The sequence below is a fragment of the Filicampus tigris genome, chromosome 7 (assembly GCF_054856515.1).
Source record: "Filicampus tigris isolate MCC_2025a chromosome 7, RoL_Ftig_1.0, whole genome shotgun sequence".
NCBI lineage: Eukaryota > Metazoa > Chordata > Actinopteri > Syngnathiformes > Syngnathidae > Filicampus > Filicampus tigris.
Genome location: NC_141223.1, coordinates 13391948 through 13414854, shown reverse-complemented (window position 1 = coordinate 13414854; position 22907 = coordinate 13391948). Strand labels below are relative to the sequence as shown.

General features: G+C 40.6%; 1 protein-coding gene across 7 annotated transcripts in view; it reads right to left on the bottom strand.

The window, feature by feature from the left end:
• Positions 1–18463, bottom strand: part of LOC147144835 (cell adhesion molecule 2-like) — a 141269-nt gene extending 122806 nt beyond the window's left edge. For 2 of the 7 annotated variants that reach the window (XM_086035753.1, XM_086035756.1), the window contains exon 1: positions 7049–7351. In XM_086035753.1, the coding sequence (XP_085891879.1) occupies positions 7049–7112 (64 nt within the window). In that variant the 5' untranslated portion in view covers positions 7113–7351. Of the gene's footprint in view, positions 1–7048; positions 7352–16298; positions 16315–16683; positions 16805–18379 lie in introns of those variants that run through there. The other 5 variants (XM_086035757.1, XM_086035759.1, XM_086035755.1 and 2 more) reach the window with 5 other exon arrangements.
• Positions 18464–22907: the final 4444 nt, after the last annotated feature.

The following is a 22907-nucleotide window of genomic DNA, read 5'->3' as shown; positions in this document are numbered from 1 at the left end:
AAGCAGAACAGCCCTCAGTGGAGCACAAAACCTCCTATTTTTTTTTTTTGACAGTTTCTGCATTCACCAATGCACCCTCTGACAAGAACGAGGCAGTGGTGTACAATGGAAAACGAAAGTCTTGATTTTCCGAGCTAACAATCCAAGTTTCAAACTTTTGACTCCTTTCTCTCTCCAAGCACCACCATCATGACCAACATTAAAAGTATCATTGGTGAATACAACTAAACTCTAGTTAAGCAGTGATTCTTACTTACCACCAGAGGGAGCTGCTAGCTTTGAGCATCCCCGATTTAAACAATAACAGAGATTGGCTTCGTCAGCCCGTCAGTAACTTCCCGTCAGTATTTCCGGCCAAAGCATGTGGGCCCAGTTTGTCCCTCGTCGGCGACAGCCAATCAGTGTCGAGAACATAATTTTCACGTCGCACAAGCAGACATGCAGCCAAATAAAGAAAACAAATACAATAAAAACAGCAGGCACAGCATTGTTTCTTTTTTCTTTATTTGACTGCGCGTCAGGAGTGCGGCAACTGTCTGTGACGTGGTACTGATAAGTCCGTTCTCTGTGCCATTTGGCTGACTCGGACCAATCGGGCGGATCCAAAATATTGACGAGAACTCACCGGCGGACTAAGGCACTGATGAATGCCCATCTCTGAACAATATTTCTCTCCATCATGCCACGTGATAGCATAGACATTACATTTTAAAAAAGGTTTAAAAAAAATCTACTACAACAACCTTCTGCAATCAGAGGTGCGCACTCTGACAAGAAAAGGATACCAGTGTCACGTGTGGAATGGAATTTGAATCCACACACAAGACGTGACACGGAAGTTGAAAAGTAAATGTCTTTATCAACGAAAACACAAAGTAACTACAGAGAGCAGGACTGGAGGAATTCTGACTGGGATCAAGCTTGCATCCTCACTCGAAGGAAGTTTGACATACTGACAACGTGTCACTGAGTAACTCAAGCTTAAGACATCAGGACTATACGACACAGTAAAGGACAAAGCATAAAAGGACGATAGCAACTGCATAGAAACACGTAACAACCAGAGGACAAGGGAAAACAGCAGCAAAGGACTAAGGCAAAAGTCAAAAAACAACAATAACATAACTTGTTTAAAGTCTGCTAGCTTAATGCTAACACACAATGCAAAAAGCCATAGTATGCATCCGTGTTGCAGTAGTTGTAACCTTTTAAGCAACAGAGATTTGATCACAAATAGTGTAGCAACACAGATAGACAACGTAACACTCATGGGCATGTATTCTTTATCTTCTGCAAAAAATGGCTGATATTAAGACATCTTAATGAGTCACTTAGTTGTGAACTAAAAAGAACATAATGTATAATGAAAAAGAACTTAATTACATAGAAGTGGTTACTGAAGGACCATCAAAACTATTATATTATAAAACTCACCTTAACAAGAATGCCTTCTATCAAGATATTCAGTTTAGTGAGACGATAACAACAGCAACAACTACTACAGTTTCTTGACACAACTCGTTTGTTTTTGGTCCTGTTATATTCTGATAGGTTTCCGCAGTAAAAATGGACATGCGGAAAAGGTTAGCCAAATCGAACAAAGCCTAAGGATTAATTTACCCTGCGGGGGAAATATTCCACCTTGACCTGTAAGTTCATGTTTGTGGTTAGAAGATATGAGCTCTCATTTTGGCCTCCCTTACACTGTAGGCATCCCATGAGTATACATTTTGATGCAAACAAACCCGTAATCAATAAAATGTGCAGCAGCAGAACTCCTAAAGGCTTCTGCCAGCACAAAATGGACGACGTGACACGTTGAGAAAAAGCAGGTTTGCATTTAATCAATGCGGCAGGAATAAAACACAACCCTTATGGACTTTTCTCTACTAAATTTGTATGCAACATTTTTGTGGGCGTTCTTGTTCAAAATGCGCAATAGAAGATACCTCATGTGTTCATCAGCTGTTTGATTACACATGTTTCCGATTTAATTTCATGTTTCTGAGGCTTCAAAACTCCATCAAATACCCTATTGCCCAAAAAGACAACTTGAGGATGCTGCCAAACACAAAACAAACAGCCTCGCAAAGTCAATATTTACTCAGGTCTCTCATGAACAGTTCGTGGAGGTTTAAAAGAAGCACACAAAATGGTTGTAGTTAAGCCCATACACGCAAATGTTATTTTTAAATGCTGGTTGGCACGCAGCATCCATGTAAACCTGGGGTGCCCAGACTTTTTCCTTTCAGGACCGCATACAGTAAAAATGGAATGATGCAAAGGGCACCTTGACATTCTTCACCTTTAATTTATTTAACATGCTAAAACTTAGGATGTTCCGATCAGGGTTTTATGCTCCCTATTCCCAGAGATGGACGCCAATTTGGGGGTCAGAAATGTCCGTCCCTGTAATCGTCCCTAACGACGTCAAGTACCTACGGACGTGTTGTGTTGGGTTCTTTTAAAAAGAAAGCCCACGTTTCTCTTCTGCATCTGCCTAAAGCAACACTGTAGAGCCCTTTTTTTTTTTCTTTTTCATGTGCGTTCCCTGCAGTAACACTCACAGGCATAATCTGACCTTTAGTGGTCGAACACATAAAATACCATGGTTTACACCACAGGATGCCCGTTTCACTGACTACTGACAGAAACACGGCCATCCTGTCTTGCGTGTGTAATCCGCCAATACACTACTTCGGACCGAATGTGGAATATCACAATGCCCCGCTTGTCTCGTGCGTGTTCACCGTGTTTGTATGCGGAAGGCGGTGCCTTCACTTTGCTTCAAGCAGACAAGAGGAGGATCACTTGTCCTTCGTCAAAAAAAGTTTATACATCGCCAGTCAGTTTGGTGATCGACAGTGGTTGTGTTGGCAGCTAAAACCTATCTTGGTTGACACTTGAACAGTTGTAAACAATTCAATCCACTCGCAAGATACTCCCAGCCAGTAAGTGGGTGTGAATAGGAAATGAGCCAGCTAATGAGCTTTAAATAATGTTTATGAATTATGAAACCTCTGCCGTTAGCGTCTCTTCCATGGCGTTATGCACGGATGCTTTTTTTGGGGGGGGGGGGGGGGACAGATTGATGAAATGTGATACAATACAAGGACGAAAGCACTTTAAAAAGACGAGGACGGACAGTGACGGTGAACGATTATTTGATAAATAAGGACGGAGGGACGATGACAGAAGGGTGCCCCAGGTCAGACGGACTGGCAAAATAAGGTCAAGTACTCATCTCTGCCGATTCCGATATCGATCATCCATGAGTGTGGTCCGCCTATACGAATTCTGATCGTGATCACATGAATTAGCTGCACATTATTTAATTTTAGAGCTGCTCATTAATGATTATTTTAATAATCGACGAATCTGTCAATTATTATTCAGATCAGTTGTTCAAAATCAACCGATCACAATCGGTGGCCGATCGATCGTAGCACCACTAGCTAAAACTAATCCTTGAGGCAAAGTTGCTGATCATTTGAATCAGGTGTCTTGCAGCAGGGAGAGATGGACAACATGCATGAAAGCGGCCCTCGAGGACCGGCGTTAGGGACACTTTGTCTCGATGGAGTACTTCAAGACAGGGAAGAGATTTTGAGCCAGGTCATGTATTGCTTCATAATGCCCAGACAGCAGGACTCACACTTTGCGAACCCTAAAACAGCCACAGGGGCAGAAGACTAAGAAGATTCCCGGGAGAACATCGAGTCAGTAAACTCAGGTGCAGACAGGCTCAGCAACCAAAGATCCATCTATGGGGAAGTACTGGAGTATATGGAGTATAAGGTGGGTGTGGCCGACTGGCTGTGACGTGACGCCTTTTCTCCATTATTTACCGAAAACCTCACTTCTTCTCTTTTTTTGTGCTCAGGTCAAAGGCATCTCTTATAAAAAATAGTGCTTTGGCAGCATCTGGTGGCATCTCAGTGTCAAGCAACAACTGCAGGTTGAACCGAAGGGCGGAGATTCATTTTGGCAGGTCATAGCTTTGTCTAATAGGAAAAAGTGCTTTGCTACTATCTTGTGGTATCTATTGGTAATTGCAAGCCTTTTGTGTGGTGTTAGATACCCGCAGATTTTCGCCAGGGCTCGGTCACTATTTCACTGTACATGGTTACAATTAAGGCCAAAACTCAGACAACGTCAAAAGTTTGGGATTATTTCATATCCCCCAAAAAAGTGCAATATGTTTACTGCAAAGCACAACTATTTACACAACAAAGGATGGCCAACACAAGCTAACATAAACATCGTTAGCTGAATTTTCAATCACATTATTGATCAAAAGAAATACGTAATAAGCACAATAATTCTCAGCTCTTATGGCCCGCAGCTAACGCCCGGCCAGTCAACATGCAGACTAGCTAACGGTTAGCCAGTTAACAGCTAGCCGCCTAACTGATCCGACAACTGCCAACTACACTCTCATTTGCTGAAGCACATGCACATGTCACAGGTCAACAGCCCAGAGCAGGCCCTTCCTTTTAAAGCCACATACACTTAAAGTCACAGATACTCAATGTCGAACATGAGGATGACTACTTTAAGTGGACAAAAAAAATACCTGCAACTCACACACATCATATTATGTGTTGCTTTTGTTGTTTAATAATGCAAAGGTTGTAGTAATGTTCAATAGCTGCAGTTATAGTTCCAATTTGGTGGCAATCAGGCAACATCTCTGGAGGAGTTAAAGATGCCTGGAAGCGCCCAAAATGGCAGACTACCTGTGTCTTTTCACCCATAGCTTCTTTTTCTGGATCTACTCATGAAATACACGATTACCAAATTTCACATTGATCAGTGATTGATCAAGCTTTGGGGGCTGATTATTTATTCATTTAATTCCAGGTGGTGTTTCCAAGCCAATTTCAATGGGTCAGGCCAGCAACTCCCTCAAAACATACATTTTCATTAGGAAAATGTGCTTGAATTTGGTGAGTTTTTGAGTATGGGAAGCCTTTAAAAATGTAAATGGCGTTTTTTTCTCTATTTTGGGGGGGATGCCTTTTGCCTTATAATAAATGGCCTTGCATCCAATCATCCAACCTTTTATTCTCAAGCTTGAGTTCCACTACAAAATGAATAATTTGAGATAGCCACAATAACAAGAGAGTTGTGCATATTTACTCGCGTTTGGAGCATCAAATGCGGTTGTGCAAAAGCGGCAACTCTCCAAGAAGCAACACGGGTTGCCACAGCAGGAGGCGGAAATACTTGGAAGTGTCATCAGGCCACAGCTGGATGAGAGGCCATCTTCAATGAGGGCATGGATGAGCAAGAAAATGGTCCACTCCGCTCCGCAAAAACACACCGAAGTCTCATTTTGTCAAGACAAATGTACAGGGAATACGTTGGACTTCATTAGACAGCAAACTAGTTTAATGCATCAACAGCACCTCTGTTGGTTGCCCACAACTAGTGCACTCTTATTTAATCACTCTAAAATGTGATTAATCAACAGCGAATTCCACACAAAGTTATGAAATACTATTAATTAAAAATGCCTTCTATATTTGTTGAGGAATTTTTGCATTATTTTTGCCTGTAATTTTCGGTATCAGCGCTACTAAAACAACGTAACAAAGTATATGAAATAGGATGTTTAGAAATATAAGTCCTATTAATGATGTTAACACATCACACACATACACATACAGTATATATATATATATATATATATATATATATATATATATACACACACACACACACATACTCCAATAAAATACTAACAATTAAATATTTTAACAAAAACAAAACTACTGTACATTGTATGACGTTATGAAACAATAGAATTGTGCATGTATATATAAAATGAAAACTTGAAGTATAAACAAAACATAAAAGCGTCAATAATAAATTATTTTATAATGTTACTTGTGAATAAAATTACAAACTTCTATTAGTATTGCAAAAAAATATGTGCTTAAGTAAATTGAAACTACAATATTCACAAAATTAAAAAAAAACATTAAATTAGGCAAAAATGTTTAATATATTTGAAATAAAAATATATTAAAACAGCACACTTTAAAATCAGTGCAAAATTGTTGAAAATATTAATCGCATATGACTTGACTATTCTTCTATTTCTTTGCCTTACTATTATTAGTATTGTTATCATACAAAATTACAATGCAATTTCATAATAATACTAGATAAGTTAATTGAATTTAGTGAAAAAATATATGAGGATAAGCGATTCGGAGGATGAATGAATGAATGATACCATTTGCGTTAATTTGTTTTCATACATTTAAGTTAATTCTAAATAATAATAAAAATAAATAAATAAATAAAAATACAAAAAAAAAAAAACATATTGCAAATTTTGTTTATGATGGGTCCGACACGTTGGATTTATCTATTTTTTATCTTTCGGGGGGCGGGGGGAGTGCACCTCAAACACGCACCTCCGAGCTGCTGCATGCATGCGCACCAATCGCGGTGATACAGGGGCGGCGGCTGTGCGTGCATGAGTGAGAACGGGACGAGGGGTGGGGGTAGAGGTATGGGGTGGGGTGGAGCTGTATGGGTTGTGGTATTTTTGGTAGACTTTTGGCATTGAGAAGGGGATACTTGATTACAAAAACACGACACGCACACACACACACACACGCACGCACGCACACGCATTCCAGTAGCTGCATCTGAATGCCGCACACTAACTTGCCACACAAACAGGTAAAACCAATAACATATGCAAAGGTGTGTGATACCAGTGCACAGCACACACGTACACGCACACACACCCCTCTTTGCTGGAGGTGACTGCTGCAGTCACAACAACCTACGTACCGTGAAACACAAACACACAACTTCTGCACTGCCTGCCAACGCACAAACTTGTGTCGCCGCAGTGTTTCCACCCGGAGCACGCGTGCGCACGGCGCAACTTCTACGCATTCTAGCGCACACAATACAGATGATTGGAACAGGCATGATGTATTTTTTGGGGGAGAGCGGGTGGGGGGGGATCTCCATGCACACCACGCCCCGGTCTTGCAGCATCAGCCTCCCCGCACGCACTCACCTCCAAAGATGCTCGCGCCCAGGCTGGACAGGAGGAAGAGCAAGTGCCGCTGGACCATCATCATCTTCACTTCTCAAGTGTTACGCTGCCTTGTCGTGACTCGGCGCTCCACGCGTGGGGAACGGAGAAAGGGGAAGGGGGGTGGGGGGTCTCACTTATCCAGACGGGGATGTGCAGACTTTACATGGATGAACTCTGACTAGCGATGATGGTGATGCTTGAGAGGAGAAAGAAGGAAGGCGGAGGGAGGTGGATGAGAAAGGGGGGACAGCCGGTCCTCTTCTGGAGCAGGACGACGCTGACTGCTGGTCGGCACCTTGCATGTGCAGCCCGCGGCTCCCGTGCAGTTCGTTGATTGGGTGATGCGGGGGAGACAAAGCCACGCCCACTTGTGGACTAAGGAAGGGGTTCTCAAACTGGGGTTCGCGAGCCGTAACATGGGGGTCCGCAAAATCATTTGCAACAAATTATGTTGTATCGTTGAATAATTCTACTACTTTTGAGATTTGACAGCAATAGAAATCCCTATCATTGGTGAAGCCTGAAATGTGATGATTTTTCCTGTGATCAACAAAGTGGGCTTGTGTCTACTAAAATGCATTTTGGATTCGCTAGTGTGTGAATCAAGACTATGGTCATAATGGTGGGAATCTTATTGAAATCGTCCCATGCTATAAATGTGTGTCTTTTTTTATGGCACAGGGGTAACAGCATTCAAGAGAGAATCTCGAGTACTGTCTGCGTCCCACCACATGTGTACAGGCTACCGCAGGAGCGTGCATCTGCTGCTCTCTGAAGGGCAATTCGTGCAAGAGTGAATGAGGAAAAACTGCATGACGTATACCCTTGAAATTACTCGTGGTCCAGTCAAGCCAGCGTCAGTGAACTTCAAGTGTTCCAACACAGGCACATGGTGGCCCCCGGGCCATCGGGCCACCATTAATGTCGGACTGATAAATACTGTAGGACTATAGCGTTATTTGATAGTCGATATGTTTATCCCAAAACAAGAAATACACATTCCATTTTCTCTAAACTTTAAGCATTAATCATCCATTTATTAATGTGGTTGAATATTCTTTCTGTTCAGGATATAACAAAACAACAGGAATAAAGTCATATTTTATTAGGAGTAAAAAAAACGCATTTTAGTGTTTTTCCCAGAAGAAAGCAGAATATTATGAATAACTATTCATACTGTACATTGGAAACCCACTTGTTAAAATCTGTCGGTAATCCTTTGTTAAACTATTGGAAAAATACAGTTTTATTGTTAAGATTCTGGTTAACACCAGAATGAGGCGGATTCTAAAAATGCTTTTAAGCCATCTCTGGGGGCAGCCATTTTGTCTTCTGTCGACTGAAAATGACATCACAACTGCTCACAACGACCAATTACGGCTGAGCTGTTTTCTGAATCTGAGCCGTGATCGGTCTTTGTGAGCAGTTGTGATGTCATTTTCAGTTGACAGAAGACAAAATGGTCGCCCCAAGAGATGGCTAAAAACGAGTGCATTTTGCTGCTTAACTTATATTCCACAAACGCAAAATTAATAAGAATGCCGTGTTTCAACTAGTGGGCCTGCTGGGAAGATATTCTTGAAAAAAATATGTTAGGGTTGACTTCCGCTTTAAAAAAAAATCCAGCAAGATTTTCACATGGCAAATGCTGCTTATCTCTGTCCCGTTCCTGCTTTTTTGGGGGCCAGCAGAACCTTCTGACCTAATTTGCCAAGAGGACAGCATTGCAAGCACAGGATTGATTTTTGCCCCTTGAATTCTGCCGAGCAACAAGCAGCCAATTGTACATTTATAATAACAAGGCGCTGACATGTTTGATAAAAGCTAGACTTGAACAGCATATCGAATCTTCATATCTGTCCTGTGCAATATACAAGGAATAAACTTGAAAGAGAGCTCTTTACGCTTACAGGTACAGTTGTATGTTTGTAATCACGGGTGGGCAAAACGTGTATTAGTGACAACTAAGGGCGAATACACATTGTTTCACATGGAACATTCAATGTTTCTTCTCTTTTATAGTCGTGTGGTAGCCACATGAGACGTATCTGCTCCCGCCGATCTAATAAAGTGATGAAGAATTACCCTTCAGGGCCTTGTGGGATTCAATTTGTACCATCATGACCGCGGCGGGACTCCGGTGCTACGAATCATAAGCGATCTATAAGTTGAGGGTGTGCGTGTCTCGCTATAGTGCCGGGTTCAAGGGGTTAACTGTACTGAAGCATTGATTGCTCCATAGGGAGGATGGAGTTAAAAGGCTGAAACAGAACAAAATGCCAAGGGGCTGATTAGGTTGAAAACACTCCTGTTTTGTTGCGAGTCAATTAGCACTGTTAATATATATATATATATATATATATATATTTTTTTTTTTAATTAAAAAAAAATCCTCTGCTGACTTTGGTCTTTTTGATTTCTTGTTTACATATATTTTTAATTGACACTTTATTTGTATTGACCTGGCAGTGAAACAAGTCACTATAAGGGGCAGACAAGCCAAACTCTTTTTATTACTTTTGGTATACCAAAGGAACAAAAATAACATGAGGATTGAAAGATGAATGAGAATTGGTACACAGCAGCCACAAGAGCCTATCCCAGATGTCCCAGTCGCAAAGCACACAGAGACAAACAACCATTCACACTCACAGTCATACCTAGGGACAATTTAGAGTGTCCAATTAACCTACCACGAATAATTTTGGAATGTGGGAGGAATCCGGAGCACCCGGATAAAACCCACGCAGGCATGGGGAGAACATGCAAACTCCAGACAGGAAGGCCGGTGCCAGATTTGAACCCACAACCTCTGCACCGTGAGGCGGACGTGCTAACCAGTCGACCACCGTGCCACCACAAAAATAAATATTCACATGGCATTTAGGTGGTTACTTGTTACGTTTAATTTTTAGGAGTACGAGGAGGTCCTTGGAAAATTTTCTCCCCTGTAAAAACGTTTGAGATGCCCGAGTGTAGCCCACGAAAATCTGTGAAACGGTGGGCTCAGTGGGGTTAGCACTCTGCACTGAAAGAAAAGCCACATTACTTGGGTCCAAAATGAAATTGTCACAACTATTCAGCACCTCCTCTACAAAACGCCAGTCACGCGTTTCTTCACTCCTCCTGACCATCTGCTCTCCTCGGCAACTTCATCGTACGCTTTCTCTTCCTCCTTCCTGACATCTTTTACACAAACAGGCCGCCAGACGCACAAAAACTGCACAAATGACACCCTGATAGGGAGCCTTTTTGTTAGGCATGTCCACAAGCGCATTTTAAGTCAGGTGGAAGAAACCATTGGAGACATGCAAGATATGTAGTTTGTTGCCTTGAGAGACAAGTTTAATTAATTTATCTTTTCTAGCTGAAATGAATAGAAATGCTATTCATCGGTTACAGCCGCCCCCTCCCCCAAAAAACGTAACGTGTCTTTAAATGAGAAAGTATTATTCTTTAATATACAATATATTATAAAACATACAGTACTGACGTTCAGTAAAAATAATGACAATTAAACAGCTTTTTAATCACACTTTCTCCTGCAGTGCACATTTTGCTACTCATTCTAGTGTGTGCACGTTGGCCATCTTGGGTCAGTATAAGACAGACAAAAGGATATGATATGTAAAATGAAATGAAAATAAATGCTAATTTAGCCTGTGTGCACACAGTATGGAGTTTCCCTACAATTGATAGTTTTTGACATCACACACCAGTAGACACGCCACTATGTTGAAGGCTGAAACTTTAACGCATAACAAGTTTAGAAAATGCATGTGAACTACAGAATATATACTGTAGTAAATATCTCCATATTCAATGTTTACATTTTAGTTCAGTAATCTTACGAAACACAGGGTTATAAAATATACAGTATGTCTTAGGTTGGATACCGGTCAATTGTTGTCGCGTGTTATATTAAATGTACGTCACAAATGTAGGATTATGCTGATGCCCACCATGCTAACCGCTATCTAGCCTTGAAGCTAATGTCAGACAAAGTCAATACTGTTTTAGCTCAAGTAAATTAAACTGTCAACTATTGTGGGCCATTAAGTGACTCTGTCTCAGTTTCATTCCTGCTTTTCTTTGCCCACAGTTTAGTGGCGAGTTGATGTTTCCATAGGCAGAGCTGGGCATCGCCTATTTCCCGTCTGCATATTTAATCGAGCCACGTGGTCCCAGTCGGTCTGAGTCAGCCAAACGACGTTGAGAACGGACGTAACCTGGACACGCAGGTGCCGCACTACTGACACGCGGCCAATTAAGGAAAAAGTAAAAAAATAAAACAGTGTTATGTACCTTGCAATCCCACAGACGCAATGACATGTGCCACATATTGTTTTTATTTCACCGATCACCACACTGTGCGTGTGTGTCTGTTTGGTTTTTTTTTGTAAATATGTTTTTGGTGGTCTGCTCATGCGGCGCCTGCTTGTGACGTGAAGATTACGTTCTCGACGCCGATTGGCTGTCGCCGACGAGGGATGGACCGGGACCATGTGGTCAATTAAATATGCAGGACGGAATGTGGTGGCGGTTAGGTCATGCCCAGCTCTGCCCATAGGTAAAATAATAACCCAAAAACCTGTCTGGAATACAAGAACCAATTATTTTAATGTGTAGGTAGGTGAGGAGAGAGATGTTTCACATTTTTGGTATAAATATCATTGTTACAAAAGCAAGAAACAGTTATCTTCCTTCAAACAATTCCAAAGCTCTCCACTACAATATCATTTGGAGCAGCTCACAATCAATATTGATCTAACCACAAAAACATAAAAACCTCAAGTAAAACAGATCGTACTCACCAGAGAAGCTGATTATTTTTCGACAAAATCCATATCCTTTTATTGCTGCTGCCTGTAAGATAGCTTTAGCGCTCATACATGCTGCTCTCAAAGTACCAAATAAATCCTTTTTTGGGTTTAAACATGGCAGTCAGTAGTGTTACCCAACTTATCCTCACAAAGTCAATTTTTTCTTGAAAAGTCCATCTTGAAAATTATTTTTCAATCATGTCTGGCATTCTCCTCATGTTGTCAACCTTCGATGCACATTGCAAGACTAATTCGCTCAACCATTCAGAGGACGGAAGAATAATGACATCACTCTTTAAGCCAGTTTGGTGAATCTGAAATCTGCTTTGTTTCACAATTGCTAATGGTCTGCATGTGTTATGGACGAGCATTTATGACATTGAAGGCCCTGGGCAGATTATATTGGCAACACAGAATTGAAATCTGAATGGACAAAAAAAAAAAGTAACATGCACACTAGTGAGAGCTGGGCAGACAAGAAAATTGCAATGAAATGAGGATAACAGACAGCTGAAAAGTTAATAATATTTCATTTAAAGTGGAAGTCAACCCCAAAAAATTATTTACAATATGTGCTTCAAATATCTTTACATTTCTAACATAGACAATGCTACCTGATTAGGGTTATATTATATTATAGAAATACCGATCATGTGATCAAATCTATAGCCGATTGTCTTGTTTTACTCTAGGAGAATAAAGTTGTGCTTTTTCAGAATAAAGTTGGAACTTTTTCAAGAAAGAACGTCACATTTGATTGTTGTTGTAAGAGTAGTAATGTCATTAAAGTTGTCCATCCATCCATTATCTATACCGCTTATCCTCACAATGGTCACGGGGCGTGCTGGAGCCTATCCCAGCGGTCTTCGGGCAGTAGGCGGGGGACACCCTGAATTGTGCTAACCAGTCGACCACCGTGCCGCCCTCATTAAAGTTGTATTCAAAATAAATAATTTTACATTATTTTGAGGAAAGGAAGGGACACTACAAAAAAAAAGGCAGACATTTTCCTAGAAGTAGTAGTTCAATGAGAGTGAAGTCTTATATTTTCGAGGAAAAAATGTCCTAGGCTTTAGTTTAAAATTACAGGAAAAGGAGGTAATTAACCTCAAGTCATGATTATTGTGATGTCTACCACGATAAAATGTTTCATTATTCTATTATAACTACTAAATCCAATATAGAGAGAGATTGCTATCGTGTTTTATTTGATGAATATTGCTTCTAGCCGGAGTGCATGGTGAGTGTGATTCATCTTAGTAGATTCCATTCATCCCGACTTTTGCTTGTAGAAACTACGACTTTCATACTTTGTGTTGATACAGTATTTCTCATAATTTGTGAATTTATACCGAGAGTCTGGCTTGTGCACGCTGTTGTTGACTTGCTGTTGTTTCTCAACAGGCATGCACACTCGTTTTCCTTTCACCCGAGGCCGACGTCTGGCCTCCACTTTGAGCGTATTAAGATGTTCGCTCACCTCAGCTTTTTAGAATGACTAATGACTCCTATTGTCTTTGCAAGCCACTAAAAGACAGCCGTAAAAAAGAAAAGCCGAGCGATGCACCACAACACAACTTTTCCCCACAGCATCCATTAGCAGCCTTTTATTTTATGTTCTGTGTTTCCCTAACCGCTGAGAAACAAAGTTAGGCAAAGAAGAGCAACTAGATGTTTTTTCAGCCCAAGATTTTGTTTATGAAAGAAAAATTCTGGGCGTAAATTCACTATGCAGTGACGATGCATAATTCACACGGATTAAAATTTGATCAAGGAAACATGATGACTGAGGTGCACGCAATTACAGGCCTTGCCCGCATCAAAGTGAACTAAAAATGATATAAATAATTACTTGCGCTTACATTTAAGGAAGCACAAGTAAAGCGTCATTACAATCTGGATCATTGCTGGATGATCATTGATCATGTGCAGAATCAAACTTACCATAAGGCAAACAGGCAACTGCCTAGAGCCCTGAAATTTCTAGCGGCCACTAAAAGTCTAAAAAGACATAAAAACGCATTTGTAAGTTTCCTCCATTTTATTTTAGGATAACAGCTTCATATCAGAGGAACGGTCTGTCAAGAAGTGCCAAGAAGTCCTTTAAAAAGGACGGACTCAGCAAGAACGAAAGTGGGTTTACGTCCTCTAATCGTCCATAAGCAGATCAAGTACCGGCTGACGTGTTGTGTTGGGTTGTTTTAAAAAGAAACCGACACCCGTTTTGCTGACGATTGACGGTGTTATGACCCCTCCTCATGATGGCAATAAGGAAGGGTCTAACATAGGTGTCAGAGTTGGCACAGATTAAAATAAAATGCTCTAGCATATTGTGTTCTAACAAAGGTCTGGCTATCTAAACAAAAACGGGGCACACACACAATACTACCAAGGTGGACAACTACCCAGAGACACTATACCACAAAATGGAGTGATCACCCCCGAATCTCAACTGCCTTAGTGCACACACGAATGCACTGACTGATCAATGACTTAAAGATGGTTATGGTGAAGATCCTAAACATGAATGGATAGAGTGGCTAAACGAAGGGATAGATGACGGCTATGGCTAAGAAGGTGCACTAAACAAAAGACAGCGGTACAAAACACACAGAAGGTATAGGGACTGACTGGCACATAGAAGACCACAACACACAACACAGGTCTACCAGCGACCGAGTCCTTTAAAACTTATTGCTAGGGTGTAGCTGGTGGCACACCTGAAACCAATCGGTCACTCTCCCCCACACTCATACCTGTCAATTTGTATGTTTTCCCCGTATTTTATATGTTTTTTGATCATTTCAAATTGTGCGCGCCATATTACAATTTTTGTACGAGGAAAAAAAAAATTTAAAACTCGTTTTTTTGTTAGACCTATCTCCTCTTGCCCATTTCGGCTCGAATCCGGAGCGTCCGTTAGCGATTCCGACTGCACACTTCGGCCGACTTTCACGAGCAAATAACACCACCCCACCCTCTCGTTGAGCGATAAATACTGTGTAAGATTATATATACTGTGTAAGATTGTATACAGAAATGTATGGGCAAATTACAACTTTTGTAAGATTCAGCACAGCCCAGCCGGGGTTGACAGGTATGCACACTGATTGGCTGGCTGAGTTGGAGACAAGTGCCACCAATCAGGAAGGAGCAGGGGGAGCGCTCTCGAACACGGGCATATCTGGTTCACACTCTTTACCAGTAGGTGGCGGTAATGCACCTGAACGTTTCTTGCCAACCGCCATAAAAATCCAGAAGAAGAAGAAGAAGAAGAAATTTTGTAAATTGCCCACCGCTGTTGGAACGTACTCGCAAATACGTTTGAATATACACTACTCACAATAAATTAGGGATATTTGCATTCAAACCTTTACAGGTGAACTTAATGTGACCTTCTCAAAGCTTTTGAATGCACATGTCCAACTGTGAAATGTTGCAGTACTTTTTTTGCACAAGTTGCTGTTCTCTAACGAAAAGCTTAACGGCAAAATTCACAACAGGTATTTGATCCTTGAATCGACTAATAAATGTCCTGGTTCAATTAGAGATGCTGTTTAAACAGTTGTCCTCATCATGCTGTTCACATTTCAGATATCAAGAGATCAAGACGGCACCTAACAATGCATAATGAATGTATAAGATTTATATAGCACTTTTCTGCACAACCGGACACTCAAAGTGCTCACAATAGATACATTATTCATGCACCACGCATTCATACTCTGGTGGTAGTAATCTATGTATGTAGCCACAGCTGCCCTGGGGCAAGCTGACGGAAGCGTGGCTGCCAGTGTGCGCCTATGGCCCTTCAGACCACCACCAAACATTCACACCCAGTCATACACCAGTGTGAGTGGCACTGGAGCCAAGGGGGTGAAGTGTCTTGACAATTATTTCACCTGGCCACGTGGCCTTTAGCTAACAACCAAATGTTAACAATTTACGGATATTGCAAAAATGTTGCCACCCGGAGTGCGTAGCTAGCCTCGTTAGCTTAGCTGCCTGAGCTTGCCAGCGTCAGCAAGTAGGCCTCACGTTACCTTAACGTTAAGAGTTTTAGTTCACAATTAAAACCCATCGAGCATGAAGCTAGCCTTGTTAGCTCAGCTGGCTAAGCTTAAATATTGTTTTGTTTGTCAGTATTCAAAAAACTGTGTCGGTGAACGCATAGCCTTATCCGCTCGTCCACAGCCTGCATTAATCAATCTCAGCTGCCATGTAAAGTACAGCATTTGCTATTGTGCTTATTATTTTACACCCTACCTCACACCACAGATGTTTCATTACCATTTGCCATTCCCTGCATTTAAACTTGCACAAAAACATCTGTTTAGAGGTGAATATGCCTTTGGAGCAAATGGGTACTTCACCTCCAGGATCTATTTGCACGGGGCGCTACTTACCTGCTGGGTCTCAAACGGCGCAGGTAATTTTAGACAACTCTATTCCTTGTGCGACTAATAAGATGAAGCACAAATGCCAGCATCATTATGCAGAAAAAGAGTATGTTTGTGTTTATGTGAGTGGTAGGGTTGCCAACTTTCTCACTCCTAAATAAAGGACAGGTGCACGGTGCCACCGTGGTGTGAGCAGGATTTTTTTCACATTTTCACATTAATGCTGAAACCACATTCACGTAAAAATAAGAAAAAAAAGGGGAAATGGACAATCTTTTTCACAGGACAGCAACAATATGTCACCTCATATGAAACCTCATATATGAAACCACAATTTGTCTCTTTTCATCAAAAAACTAAATCTGAAATGTAAAAGAGGAGTGTGACTCACCAAATTTATTTTCTCCATGGATATTTCTGGCTGCTTTTGACTGACTCAAGCAGTCTTCTGTCATTTTGCGCAACCAGAGAGAAGTCCTTACATGAATGGTGGCGTGATTGCCGCTTGTTCTGAGGTCGACGCTTAATCTGATCTAGGATCTGTCATGTGTAGTACCGAGAGTCTCCATTAGCGCTGTAATGTGCTATCGCTGTTTAAGAACCAGCAATGTGTGTTCGAGCAAGTATAGTATACGAGTAAAAGACATTAAGCTGCCAAGTACCAGCCCGTCTGTGTCTGTCATTATTGACAATCGATCGCCATCCAAAGCTTTACTAAAAGCATCTTATATTACAGGATCGGTAGATTGCAGTTTCTGTATTTGCAAGCGTTGATAGTCAATATACGGGACATTTAAGGTCCCGTATGGGTCAAACCAAATTAGCCCAAAATACGGGACGTCCCGGGACAGTTGGCAACCCTAGTGAGTGGCACAGTTGAAGCAATGTTTAAAAGAGAACATAATTTTGACGTCACACGCAGGCAGAAGCAGACACACCACCAAATAAAGGAAAATATCAAATAAAAACCACAGACACACTCTGGTAACGCTTCTGATCCTGCCTGTTTTCCATCTGTCTCTGCTGCAATACACCTGATTCAAATTATCATATAGTAATCAGCAAGGTCTGCAGAAGCTGGATAATGATCCTGATCATTTGAATCAGGTAGGTTGCACCAGGGTGACGTATAAAACATTCAGGATACCAACCCTCGAGGGACGGAATTGCCCACCTCTGGACTAGACGCTGCAGGTAACACACGGATCGTTCCAATCAGGAAGTCCAAACATGGGTGTAGTTTACGAGCGCCATAAATAAGGCTCTTTTGAGCGTTTCAGAGGTCAAGTGACTATAATTTTTTAATGTTTTATTAAATGACATTTTCCATTATTTATGAGTGGACAATATGAGACCTATTTATACAGATACCGTTGAGACTTAATTATGCTTAAAGTGACCTCTGACTGCGTGCTAAAATAAAAGTAATCTAGGGCTGCAAGCTTTTATTCGTGTTGCAAATCTCTATTCAATGATATGTTCCATTTTGGTAGATTTATTTTATTTTATTTTTTTTTCATTTTTCTGTAACATATCTACATCATGTAGCATGTTCTGATCTCAAGTTTTGGACAGATGTGATACTGGTTTGGCCAGCGTGTGCAAGTCTGATGTTGCTCACCACGGTCCATGAATGCTCAGGGATTTTTTGGGAATGCTCAGACGCGTGGAAAATTAGAGGCAACATTGCATTGAACATAAGAGAAGGGTTAAGTTCCGCAGTTTCAGATTTTTGATTAATAGCTCTGAACAAAATGTCAACAAAGTTCCTTGAGGCAATTGACATCCGATGCTATTTTGTATTTCGCCAAAGAATTTGTCAATCACCTTGACTTGGAGTTTGGTCTATTTAGATACAGTAATGTTCTGTCTTCTAATATACAATCAAATAACCACCTCCAAAGGAAATGAGCTACTTCAATAGACCACATGTGGAAGGATAATAAACCAGATTCATCAATCTGATCTATGTAATCTATTTCTCTCCGCGTGTTTGCTCTTCTTTGCAGCAATTACACGCAGCACCCCAAGCAGAGCGTTGATGAACAACTCCTGATATTAAAAGCGCTCCCCCGCACGGCACATACCTTGACACAGATCCGCCACCTGTGAAAGAACCCCAGAGTGAGTTCCTCAAATGTAATCTGCAGCCAATGATTAATGTTTGAAAGTGAAGTTTGCCCATTACACAGTAAATGATATGTAGCGTCTGAGCAAAAGCCTCAGTGAATCATAGGAGTGGGGAATGGTTGCGTAATAAATTGGGCACGAAAAAAAAAAATCTAATAGAGTCCTCTCCAAAGGTGTTGGAAGAGCAAGGTTGTTTTTATTGTCTACTGAAGACATTTGGGTTTCAGATCAAAAGATGAATATGAAACAACAACAATTTTGATAATTTCAGCTTTTATTTCATGGTATTTACATGCAGATGTGTTAAAGAAGGAAGCCAACCCCAAAATATTTTTTTTAAAGAATACAGTATGTTCTATGCAGGCCCACTAGTTGAAACAAGGCAATATGATTAATATGAAATGTGAATGAAGCAGCAAAATCCACCCGTGTTTAGCCATCTCAGGGGGCAAGATAACGACCAATCGCGGCTCACCTGTTTTCTGAAGCTGAGCTATGATTGGTCGTCATCTGAGCACTGAGGGTGTGTGACGTCATTTTTTTTTTTGTTTGTTTGGTTTTTTTTTTGTTCCTTAACTCATATTCCACAAACACTAATTGTATTAATCAGAATGCTGTGTTTCAACTAGTGGGCCTGTCTAGAATATATTCTTAAAACCATATGTCTGTGTGGCAAAATAGAGGCTCACATGATACCACAGGGGGCATTGTGGCTCTAATAAGTAAGTGGGCGCCCATAAATAGACCTGGGCGGCACCCTTGTGTCTCTTTCTTCCTCTTCCTCCTTCATGGAGCCGCCACAAAAGGTGAAGTGCACGGATTGCGTGGGGCGCTTCCAACGGGTAAGGGGCTGGCTGTCTACCTTCGGTAGTTGGCCGGGGAGGTAAATAATAGTTGTTTTCCCCACAGTCATCAATTGTGGAGCCGGGCTGTGTTTGAACAGTGAATTGATAGCAATACTTTCACACTTACACTGTGGAGGTTGGCAATGATGTCACTGATTGTTGTCTTTGTGTGTTTCTTCACAGCTCTCACAATGTTTCTGTCATCCACTGCTGTTGATACCCTTGCCTGTTCAATGTTTGTTCCACAGTACACCAGTAATTTCTTTCCTTTTCAGGACATTCCAAATTCTTTTATTGGCTTCCCAATTTTTGTGCAGTGGCTCTGATCGATTGTCACTCTTTTCTCAGCTTCAAAATGGTTTGCTTTTCTCCAATATAGACAGCTCTCTGGTCTTCTAGTTTGTTTAAAGTGGAAGTCAACCCCCAAATTTTCTTTACATTAAAAAATGTTGTATGCGGCCCCACTGTAGTCCAAACATGGCATTCTGATTTAATATCGCGTTTTTGAAATTTAAGTAGTAAAATCCATCAGTTTGTCCATCTCAGGGGGCGGCAATTTCGACAAAATGACATTTTGACAAGAGGCCGTTTTGACACATGGCCACACCGTGAGATGGCTAAAAAGGGGTGGATTTTGCTGCTTAACTCATATTTCACAAATGCAATATTAATCAGAATACCATGTTTAGACTACAGTGGGGCATTTTATTGTAACATTTTATTGATTTGACTGTAAAGAAAATTTTGAGTTGACTTCCTCTTTACCAGCAAATGGCAGTTTTGACAGGTGAAACCCAAAGTCAAATACAAGCACTATCTAATGTTTTCAGCGATCAAATTTAAAATTTGTAAACAGTGTTTACAAATTGATTAACATAAAAATGTAAACATGAGAGTAATTATGATACATGGGTTACGTTAGGAAATTGGAAATGGTGGTGTTACAATATAATTGATTTATTATAAATAAATAAATAAACAAACAAATACATAAAGAAATACATCAAAGACCATAGAAATCAATTTAAAAAAACATTACCAGTCACACGCATATTTGCTGAGTGAGAACTTGAGTGAGAACCCAAGTTGGGCAAATAGACCACTTCAGTGACTAATGACAATACATCTATCCATCCATCCATTATCCAAACCGCTTATTAAAATGAAATTAAAAATGAATCCCCCCGTTTTCTGGGCAAAGCTCTCTTTAGGCTTCTGGTTTGCAAAATTGATCCTGCTGTTAGGGGTCGTACGGTCTCACGACCAGAGCTTGGCATTGAGTTGGCAGCCTGAAAATGCACAAAAATGAACTGCACTCTATGTGTGACTCACATGTTCAATGAGTCACATATGGTACGAGCCAGAGTCACGAGAGGGCAGGTGTGACTTATCCCCGCCGGCATTTCATCTTCTTAAAGAGATTCCGCCACCGCCTCGTCTAATGTCTCTCATCTTACGTTGAGTCGGCCACGATCTCCCTTTCCCGAGACTCTTCATCCTTGAAATTGAAGTCTGGAAGCGAACTTATCACCTCTCATTAGCATCATCCGCCGTTTCACATGGCGTTAACCTTTTCACTTAGTTGTGTTCACGCCGAGGCGGCGGCTCTCTTTCACATGAATTATGACTTGTAATATTTCAGCACACTGATCCCTGACATCCAATTTGATCGCGCAAAGAAGGAAGCCGCCTGCATTGTGTCTGCGTCCGACCCACTGCACCTAATTCAATTAACATACATTTCCATTTGGAGTTTTACCAGAAGATGAGCTGCTTGACTTTTAGATGGCAGTCAGTGAGGTTGTCAGACATCATACGAATTCTGGCCACAACAGTTGGTAAATAAGTTGTGTTATTTGTGCTCGGTCAACTTCCCTTTGTCAGCCATCAGCATGAAATATCATTGTATTCTTTTTCACTTCTTTATTTGCCCATTATTGGTTCCTTGCAGGGTCTTTGAAAGAAAACAAACTCTTTCACAGGCAGCACCAGTTGTCAAATTGTCTTTTGCAAAGATACTTTTCAAAAGCAGTTACTTTTCTATTCATTGTGAATTGATCATTTGTCTGTGATTACGAAATACTTTCAAAGGGAGATAAACACTGCGGCAGAAACCTCATATGTCCAAATATGGTCAAAATCCTTTTTTTTTTTTTTTTTTCACAAATCGCTTCTAATGATACGCCCCTACTTTGTTATTTCTACACAATTTTAGCTAATTCAAAGTGGTGAAAACAGCAACTACACATATAAAATAAGATAGACTGCCGCTCTTGATAGCAACTTATGTTTGAGCGTTGCAGAGGTGTGGCAATACTACTTCGTTTTCCTCCGTCTGTGGAAGCCTTGTGGCATAATGGCCGTCTATTTACCATCTGGGTGTTTGTTCTGTTGTTTTTTTTTGAGACAATAATGAGTGAAAATAGTAAGGTTGACTTCTTTGTTTTATGTGGATCGATGTGATGCTTTATTGTAGAAGGACCCTTGATTTGTGAAGTTGTTGTAGCTTAAATGGAGATGTATTGTATTGTGTAGGGCAGACGCTTGCTGATGTGATGTTTTCAAAGGCTTTTTGTGATGGGGGCCTCACATGAGCGCGGAGTTTGAAGTACTCGGCTGGCGCCGCCTTCAGTTTTGTACTCTTAATTAATGCGAGTGTTAAATTAGCGATTGAATGTATTTTTTAGGTAGTATTATTTGGACCTGCAATTGGCTGGTAACCAGTTCACGGTGTAGGCCGCCTACTGCCCGAAGACTGCTGGTATAGGCTCCAGCACGCCCGCGACCCTTGTGACGATGAGCGGATTGGATAATGGATGGATGGATATTATGTGGACGTGAATGTGCATTAGCAATATATAATACAACTTAGAATACTACAAAATACTAAATACTACAACAAAGCCGTGCCTGGGAACTCAAACAAGTTGGCGCTTCTTTTTTTACTTACTAACTTTGTAAGTATAGTAAGACAGTACATGTATATATGTGTGTATATATATATATATATATATATATATATATATATATATATATATATATATATATATATATATATATATATATATATGTATGTATATATATATATATATGTATATATATATATATATATATATATATATATATATGTATATATATATATATATATATATATATATATATATATATATATATATATATATATATATATATATATATATATATATGTATATATATATATATATATATATATATATATATATATATATATATATATATTAGGGGCGGCACGGTGATCGACTGGGCGGCACGGTGATCGACTGGTTAGCACGTCCGCCTCACAGTTCAGAGGTCGCGGGTTCGATCCCGGCTCCGGCCTCCCTGTGTGGAGTTTGCATTTTCTCCCTGTGCCTGCGTGGGTTTCCTCCGGCTACTCCGGTTTCCTCCCACATTCCAAAAACATGCATGGTAAGTTGATTGATATATATAATGGATGGTATAGATAATGGATGGATGGATATATATTAGGGGTGTAACGTAAAAACTAAAAATAAATAAAAGTAAAACAATCCATTGGGAACATTCCAAGCAGATAGGTCTGATAATTCCATTTGATTGTTGAATAAATGTTTCAGACGTAGCTCTTTCACACCTTTAAGGC